General features: G+C 36.0%; 3 protein-coding genes across 6 annotated transcripts in view; all 3 read left to right on the forward strand.

Moving 5' to 3' along the window:
* Positions 1 to 472, forward strand: part of LOC107744250 (hydroxysteroid dehydrogenase-like protein 2) — a 1,336-nt gene extending 864 nt beyond the window's left edge. Inside the window, exon 2 of the mRNA XM_016557786.1 lies at positions 250 to 472. Coding sequence (XP_016413272.1) covers positions 250 to 457 — 208 coding nt within the window. The 3' untranslated portion in view covers positions 458 to 472. The remainder of the gene's footprint in view (positions 1 to 249) is intronic.
* The window catches only part of LOC107744249 (hydroxysteroid dehydrogenase-like protein 2), a 25,584-nt gene extending 18,370 nt beyond the window's left edge, over positions 1 to 7,214 (forward strand). The window contains exons 7-11 of the mRNA XM_016557784.1: positions 4,596 to 4,790; positions 4,994 to 5,065; positions 5,177 to 5,323; positions 6,729 to 6,857; positions 6,965 to 7,214. Coding sequence (XP_016413270.1) covers positions 4,596 to 4,790; positions 4,994 to 5,065; positions 5,177 to 5,323; positions 6,729 to 6,857; positions 6,965 to 7,077 — 656 coding nt within the window. The 3' untranslated portion in view covers positions 7,078 to 7,214. The remainder of the gene's footprint in view (positions 1 to 4,595; positions 4,791 to 4,993; positions 5,066 to 5,176; positions 5,324 to 6,728; positions 6,858 to 6,964) is intronic.
* A 76-nt stretch (positions 7,215 to 7,290) lies between these two features.
* LOC107744248 (uncharacterized protein KIAA1958 homolog) overlaps positions 7,291 to 9,315 on the forward strand; it is a 38,679-nt gene continuing 36,654 nt past the window's right edge. For all 4 annotated transcript variants that reach the window (XM_016557780.1, XM_016557781.1, XM_016557782.1 and 1 more), the window contains exon 1: positions 7,291 to 8,122. In XM_016557780.1, coding sequence (XP_016413266.1) covers positions 8,117 to 8,122 — 6 coding nt within the window. In that variant the 5' untranslated portion in view covers positions 7,291 to 8,116. The remainder of the gene's footprint in view (positions 8,123 to 9,315) is intronic.

The following is a 9,315-nucleotide window of genomic DNA, read 5'->3' on the forward strand; positions in this document are numbered from 1 at the left end:
GTGTGTGTTCACTGCTGTGTGTGTGTGCACTTTGGATGGGATAAATGCAGAGCACTAATTCCTAGTATGGGTAACCATACTTGGCCACATGTCACTTTCACTTTAGATTTACTAAGAATATGATTATGTCCACAAATATTTCTATCTCTGAGTAGTTATGTTTTGCCTATCAATATCTGTTTGTATAGTGCATTGATTGGATTGCATTGAATAGGATTGGATTATTATATGATTATGCATTAATTTTAGGAAGCTGGCAGGATATACCATCTTCATTACCGGAGCGAGTCGAGGTATTGGCAAGGCCATTGCTCTCAAAGCTGCGCGGGACGGAGCCAATGTGGTCATCGCTGCCAAAACCGCTGATCCTCACCCCAAACTGCCGGGCACCATCTACACAGCTGCTGCAGAGAGTGAGCGCAGGACTCGGTTGCTCTTACATGCCTTTATAATTTGACACTACAGAGATTCAGTAAAAACCCATTTATTTTCTCCATAGAGAAAATAATTTTTATCTATAGCTCATTAACTTAATAAACACAGTTGAGTTTTGTTTAGTTTTTTTAAAAACTAAATTCCCAGTTTATTTCTACATTACCCATAATCCTGAAGAGAGAGCCACCAGCAGTGAATGCATTGCTGATGATTCGGTCAAGTTGCCTTCCATAATGTATTTATTAATGCTGTAAATCGATTAAAAAAATTAACTAATTAATGGCACTTTTTTTTCAGAAACTAATCATAATTAATCCCTCCTAAAATTAAAGTTTTTAAATATACTTTTATATTGCAATAATTTCACATTCAATCTTCAAATTAAAGGTGGGGTAAGCGATTTCTGGTAGCCAATGTTGACATTTGAAATCAGCAAAACAAACACGCCCCTACCCCAAAAGGGTCTCGCCCCTATTTTGATAGCTCCGCTCGCTAATGTCCGTCCTGTGCACTGAACTCTCTCTCCTCCACATCATGAGTAGACACGCCCCTTACTGCTGATTGGCTACAAGTTTGTTTTGCTAGTTGGCCCGAATCAGTTTTCTAAAGCGTTTTTGAAAAATCGCTTACCCCACCTTTAATGTAGAAACAACATAAAGACAGTATATTTTTAATATTTGTTTAGTGTCATCATTTTTTATGACTGAAGGAGAGTATCACTGATACAAATTCTACTGATGTCTCTAGGAAATTGTTCTTTTTTTCCTAATATTTAACCATTCATTAGCCTGTATGTAATGTCAATTATACTAATATTACAATATAATTGAGAGCTATCATTTTAACGTTTATTAGACCTTAAAAAATAGCAACTTGTAATTTAAGTGAACTTAAAACAACATTCACATAAACCCATTGTAATAAATGGCATATTTACCTGTGCCCTTCAGCAAGTAGGAAATATACAGAAATTGAATAAAATGATCAAACACTAAATTCTAAATTAAATATAGATAAATCCTTAAAGCTACAAAAGTTATTGATTTCCTAATTTTTTTCTTTTGTTTTTTGATTAACACACATCACAGCAGCTGGGTTGTTAGCTTTTTTGGCTGCTATTACTTTAAGAGCTGCCGCTGCTGAACGTGACGTGGATCTGACATGCATGCTCATAGTTTCATTCACGCTTTAATATGAAATGATACAGGCTACAGCGTGCACCACCGTATCTGTGCATGCAATCGAAGAGCAAACCCTAGCTACGCCCCTGCATACATTAAACTGGATAAATTAATTGCCTGCGTTTACACGCTAATTTTGACAGCACTAGTATTTATTGTTGTTTATATAGATATCATTAGAGGCTATAACATTGGCTTGAAAATTGATTGGTATCAGCAGGCCTAAAGTATGCCAAGAAAATATTCCTGACACCATTACGGCCCTCCACCCGTCTGCATTGTTGGCATAAGACCATAGACTATGATGTTGCTTATATTTCTGACACCATTCCACCATTGCCTGGACTGTTAAAAACTGTTAACTACCACAAGGCCATGCATTCATGTTGGTGAATTGTGGCTTTAATTAACGGCGATTGGCCTGTTAATACCAACCAATCATTACTTGAATGTCGCAGCCTGTTGCAGTACTGTTGTTGACCATGTGCATCACCTCTTGGACACAAAGTACAGAACCAGTCTTCTAATAGCTACTTCCATCATGATCATGCATCATGTCACAAAGCAAAGGTCATCTCAAACAGTTTTTGTGAAAATCAGTTAACCCAGTTCCAATAAAACACTTTTCACAGCATGTGAAAATTTTAGAAAGAATGCTCACCAAGTCTGCATTTACTGATTAATATACAGTAAAAACAGTAACTTTTGTATTTTAAAGGAATAGTTAACGCAGAAATTAAAATTTGGCTCAGGACATCCAAGATGTAGATGAGTTTGTTTCTTCATCAGAATGGATTTGGAGAAATGTAGCATTACATCTCTTGCTCACCAATGGATCCTCTGCAGTGAATGGGTGCCGTCAGAATGAGAGTCAAAACAGCTGCTTAAAACATCACAATAATCTACAAGTAATCCACACCTCTCCAGTCCATCTATTAACATCTTGTGAAGTAAAGAAACTGCTTGTTTGTAAGAAACAAATCCACCATTGCTTCCAACCACAATACAAGTCCTCTATTCATAACATTGCTTCCTCCAGTGAAAAAGTAATCTAATCTGAATCAGGAGAGAAATCTGCACAGATCAAGTACTGTTTACAAGTGAAAGCAGTTCAAAACAAATGTCGGTGGATTTTGATGTGAGAGACAATAGGGGATGTTTTTATCCGCTGTTTGGACTCATTTTGACGGCACCCATTCACTGCAGAGGATCCATTGGTGAGCAAGAAATGTAATGCTAAATATTTGATAAATAGTTTCATTAAACTTTCATTCATCTTTGAGACAGTACTGAAGATATTTTTTAATGAATCCTTGAAGGTTTCTATCCTTATCATTATTTAATCATTATAATCACTCTTTCTGAGGTCTTTGATACGTCTTCTTCCTCTATGATATTGCCTAACTATCACTCCACCATTGCAGAAATCTTGTAAGAGCATGCTCCTATTAAGACCAGAACAGTCCCTTAGCTTTTCTTGAACATCTGAAAAAATACAAATCTGCTCTGAACTCAGCTTGTTCTGTTTTTGTCACTGCCACGATCAACAAAACAGGCAAAAGGCCAAAAGCGTTATTTAATTCAATTAACAAGCTGACCAAACCTCCATGTCATAACGTTTTATCTTCAGATGAGCTTTGCTGTTCCTTTTTTAATTATATTTTAGAAAAGACAGGTGCCGTCCACCAAAGTTTTTCTGGTGAGGCTATGAAGTTTAGTTTTAAAACTAATCTCTCTGACCAGTCTCTGTTTTGCTTCTCTCTGACTAATCCATCTTCTGTTTCTGAGTTAATCTTGAAATCCAATTCTTCATCCTGCTGACTTGATCCTGCTCTTACTTCTGTTCTGAAACTCTGCCATTCTGTCATCTCTGCACCTATTTCTCACTTCATAAATACATCTCTTGTCTCTGCTTATTTCCCTCTGCCACTTAAAACAGCCGCAGTTACCCGTCCTCAAGAAACCCAACCTTAACCCCTCAGTTTTATCCAATTCAATTTCAAATTTACCTTTCATTGCTAAATTTTTTGAAAGTACTGTTGCCTCCCAGGTTCAGTCTTTCCTAGTTGCAAAAAATCCTGTTGATCCTTATCAATCTGGTTTTTGCACATTTAAAGGTAGTGAATGACCTACTGCTTTCTTGCAACTCTAGTTCTCTCTCTGTATTTCTCCTACTTGACCTTAGCTTAGGACAGTCTCCCATGATTTACTTATTTTCCACCTTTTGGATATGGGTATTGCTGGTGTTGCTTTCTTTTGGTCTCTCTGATAGACAGTTTTATATTTCTGTGCAGGATTCTCGTTCGCCCACTGTACCACTGAAGCAAGGTATCCCCCAGGGATCAGTTCTCGGTCCATTATTATTCATAATTTACATTCTACCTCTGGGTCAGATTTTACATCGCATGGTTTTAGCTATCATTTCTATGCCAATGACATCCAAATATACACTACCTGTAGGCCTACTCTATCCATTCAATTTGATAACATAATTGATCAAAAAAAAATATTACTTATTAGCTTCTGAGCTAAATCCACTTTGTTTCAGCAATGATGATTTGTGTCTTTATAGAGATTGGTGTAAATTTCCTGAATCTCAAACAGTAGAGCATGTCACCAGCAACACCAAGGTCATGGGTTCTCAGGGAAAGCAGAGCTGATAAAATGTAAACATATACCTTGAATGCAGTGTTGCTTCGAATAAAAGCGTCTGCCGAATGCATAAATGTAAACGAGTGTATTTGTGGCGCTGTATGCAAATGAACAACAGGAAGCTGAAAGGATGTTCTTCTGTTAAGTCTCTCATTAAAATGGTGCACACGTACCATTGTTTCAAATTTGTATGCTAAACCTTTTATTGATATTCAAAGCTTTATAACAACATGTATTGTGAAACATGCTGAAAATGAGGTGGAATTGAATTTGAATCAAAAACAACAATGATAATTGAATTAGTCTTGTTGCATCATCTACCTTCAGCCATCCAGACGGCGGCCATGGACATGTTGGGTGGTTCTGGGATTGATAAACAGTGCAGGAAGGTGGAGATCGTGGCTGATGCAGCCTACGCTATCTTTAAACAACCCACCAGCTTCACAGGACAGTTTGTCATTGATGAGGACATTCTCAAAAAGGAGGGCATTAAGGACTTTGATGTGTATGCTGTTGAGCCAGGTTGGTTATGCAATATTAATATTGCATGTTAAAGTGGTAAAGTAATAAATTTTCCTATTCAATCAGTAATTTGGTTTGAATAAAAGTTATTTCACAGTATTTTTAGACCCTGTTTAGTGTTTACAATAACGTGACATTTCTGATATATTACAGAAAACTGTGAATGTCAACACAGTACATAAAACATATCTTCATTTTTTTAGGTCATCCATTGCTTCCTGACTTTTTCTTGGATCAACAGCCAGAGAATCTAGCCAGGCAGATGGAGGAGCATGGTGAGTTATGAGGCATAACAGCACATTTCATCTGTTTTTGTTCTGCATTGACTTCCAAGCGAACTTCAGCAGACGTCTCAGTTAGTGTCGATATTTTAACTCTCTCTTCAGGTGCCACTCCAGCTTTCAAAAGTGGAAAAACCAGTGCAGATTCTGCCGCCACGGGACCGGTTTCTGACATGTTCAACATAATCAGAGGAATTCTCAGTCCAGATATAGTAAAAACCACACAAGGAGTGTACAGATTCGATTTATCAGGTACTTATGATATATTTAAAACATTTGAGTTCGAGTTAAAGTTTTATGGCTTTCAGTCAATGTCTGCTAGCTGAACCACTCTTCAAAATGTCTTTTTTTGTTCCACTGAATAATAAACAATAGGGTATGGAAGCCCGTTTCTGCCACATAAGGAAAAACAAACATGCTTTGGTAAATCATAATTATGACAAATTTGAAGTATGCCACACAAAAGTCATGAGGTCATATTATGAAGTCCAGTCCAGATATAGTAAAAACCACACAAGCAGTGTACAGATTCGATTTATCAGGTACTTATGATATATTTAAAACATTTGAGTTCGAGTTAAAGCTTTATGGCTTTCAGTCAATATCTGCTATCTGAACCACTCTTCAAAATGTCTTTTTTTGTTCCACTGAATAATAAACAATAGGGTATGGAAGCCCGTTTCTGCCACATAAGGAAAAACAAACATGCTTTGGTAAATCATAATTATGACAAATTTGAAGTATGCCACACAAAAGTCATGAGGTCATATTATGAAGTCAATTTTGAGATTATGAGATTATCACAAGTTTATTATGATTTTTAATATCATGATTATGACAAAAAGTCCAAATTATGAGATAAAAAGTCATTGACATAAATCTGAATTATAATGCCAAAAAAATCTAAAGTGTGACGTAAAATTGAGAAGTCATAATTATGAGAAGAAAAATCCAAAGTATGAGTCATTCCTGACTGACAAGCTCATTATGAATTATGAGTCAAAATTATGAGATAGTCACTGCTGACTTTCAAGCCCCTTGGCTTATCTCATAATTATGACTTGTGTTGAAAAAATTTAAATTGACATGCCAAGTCATGACTTGTCAATTTCAACTTTCTACCTCATAAATATGATTTATGTCATAATTTCACATTTTTTACCATAGTTATTACTTCTTATCTCATTATTATGACTTGGTGTGTCATAATGTTGTAATACTTTCAACTTTTAATTGTATAAATATGAATATAAATATAAATGAGTGTCATACTTTTGACTTTTATGTCATAATTATGTTCTTATTTAAGATTGACTTAATAGGGATATGTAACCACACATATACAGTATATTACAATTTATAGTATTTAATTTCTGGGAAAATGGACTGAAAATATTGAAAACATCATCTTGGACTCACAGGTATATCTCAAATTTGTCCAATGAAATGTTTTATAGAATAATTATGTCCCACCCTCAAATATCACCTACATCAAATATCAATATCAAATCACGATTCGTGGCTTTTACCGTCCTGTAGACTTCAGTTCCAACCCTGCTCCACCACACCTGCATGTAATTATCAGGTAACCCTGATAACTGCATATGTCTCACCCATCAAATCTGTGTTTATTAATGTTTGCCGGCTTGATTGACAGGTGATCATGCTGGAGTCTGGTACATTGATCTGAAGAACGATGCAGGAAGTGCTGGCAGTGGGGAACCACCTGTCAAAGCTGATGTCGTCATGACGTTGGACAGTTCAGATTTCATCAAGATGTTCGGAGGTACAAAAAGTGTCGCTGATGCACTTTTACACACTACTGACATAATCATATGGGGTGAATAATTAAAAACCTGAAGTACTGATGAAAACCATATTCTTTATCAATAGGGAAATTAAAGCCCACTATGGCGTTCATGTCTGGAAAGCTGAAGATTAAGGGTGACATGGGCCTTGCCATCAAACTGGAGAAGATGATGGGCATGATGAAGTCTAAGCTGTGATATGATCACTCACTCTACCATCTCCTGCCTTACATGATGTACATGAGCTCTTTTCTAAATCATTGTTTGCATTAAACCCTTTGCTCATCATTTGTTCAGCTGATACTAATTTTAATAAAAGATTTTCCTTTATACTTTCTTCACTGCATGTTCTTTAATAGTATAGTATTGCAAGATCATTCTGGAAAGTCTCCTTTAAAAAATGTTCACCAACATACCATAATGACTATAATTACTGTATCATGATTAACCATTTAACCAAATTAATATAGGAGCTCATTCAAACAGCATAAGCAGCTTTCACAATCTTCTTGTCATTTGTTTTTTTGTGATATGTTTTGCTATAATAATTGTAGTATTCTTTAAGGGATGGAGGTCTTAACTCCTAAAACTTGACGCTTATATATTTTGTTTTTTTCCTTCTTGAAAATTATTTTAGAAAGCCACTGGTTAGAAAAAACACACATAATTTTTAAAGTACATATTCATTAACTTTCTTGGCTTTGATTTTCGGCTTCAGTAGGAAGCTACAATTTGTCAGAACAAGCATTTGATGCTCTAAAATGGTATGATCCTATATAGTAAAATGCATTTTTGCTTGCCCTTTGCTAACAAAAACATACTTTTTGTAAAGTATTTTAACACGTGCATTTCTATAGTCTTTGGGCACATAGACATTAGGTTAACATTTCGATATAAAGGTGTTTTTCGCCACGAGTATAGCCTATAATTGTAAATACAAACGCATGTTTTGACGGAAATATTCCGTTCTGTCATGCATGGTTGTGTAATAAATTAAATATGAATTTCATACATGCACGCTGCCATATCATATATCTCGGACACGTACTTCCGGTGATAGAGGAAGTACCCGCTGCACGTCCATTAAAAGCAGAATTAATGGCTTTTGTATAAAATACTGTCAAATATAGAAGAACCGCGGACAAATGAGGAGTTTGCATTGACAAATGATGCTTGATATCGAACAAAGAGGCAGCGGGCACCGTGCGTGAGCGGACATTGGAGTTGATTCTCCCGTATGAAGGTACATGATGCTTTTTTGGGGCTCTTTGTGTTGATGCAGATCATCAGACTCACAGCTCTGTGTCAAAGCCGATGCAGCTGTCAGCAGAGACGACAGTTTTGTAACGTCCGCGTTATAAACGCGACTGTGATGAGCAGAGTCGCGGTGTATGTCGGCGGCTCGCTCGGGTTTCAGACAGAGTCGTGTTGTTTGGAAGATAAGCACAGACATCAGCGCTTTATGTGTCATATAACTGATGAGAACAGGACTAATGTAGTAAAACAATGGCTGTGGGCGGTGATCTTGTGTAGTTGTTGATGATAGGGGTGTGTCTTCAGCTTATTCCACTAATAAAAAAGTAATAATAAAAGTACTTTGGAAATTCCATGTATTGTTGTTTTTTGAACTTGTGTTAAAAAATACCATGGTATTTTCGGAAGTGCTTTAGAATATAGTTTAAATATTGTGGTAAATTAATATGCTAATTATTCATTATTGGTTGTATATCAACATACCATCACTATACCAGAATGTGTTGTAAAAGACTAGACGATCACACTGATGCAAGTATTTTAATCTATGATGTTGATATTCATAAGAGTTAACCTTTGCTTTTTTTATTTAAAAAGATAGTGTTTTTTAATAATATTATTAGCCTAGCAATTTAAGATTAAAGTAAAATTTGACTTGAAAATTTTACAAAAAAAATCTTGATTTAATGTCGACATAAAATGGAAATCTTTAAAAAATCAGTCTATTTTCTAAATGCATCTTAATGATGCTGTTGTAAACAATTCATGCTTATTTTTTTTAAAGGGATCATATGATGTTGCTAAAAAGAACATTATTTTGTGTATTTGGTGTAATGAAATGTGTTTATGCGGTTTAAAAAAGTTTTCAGACGATTTTATTGCACGATTATGAAATCGAAGAAATTGTTCGCGATAATGACAGGTGTTTGCATAGCTTCTCAGTGAACTACGGCTCTGTGAAGTAAATGCTGCTCCATCTGAAAGCATGTGACGAATCAATGAAAGCAGTTCTGTTTATTCAGCTGCAGCAATAGGGATTTCCTGGGTTTCTTCTGCGAGGCGTATTTGGAGTTTCAGCGCGAGAGCGCCCTCTGGCCTTTGGATGGAGATTTACTGCTGATCACAGAACCGTGCTTCACTGAAAGATACGCTTGACAATTGCAGCTTCTGTCGAATCGCGAT

Source organism: Sinocyclocheilus rhinocerous, unplaced genomic scaffold (assembly GCF_001515625.1).
Source record: "Sinocyclocheilus rhinocerous isolate Xijiao unplaced genomic scaffold, SAMN03320098_v1.1 scaffold317, whole genome shotgun sequence".
In the NCBI taxonomy this organism is placed as follows: Eukaryota; Metazoa; Chordata; class Actinopteri; order Cypriniformes; family Cyprinidae; genus Sinocyclocheilus; species Sinocyclocheilus rhinocerous.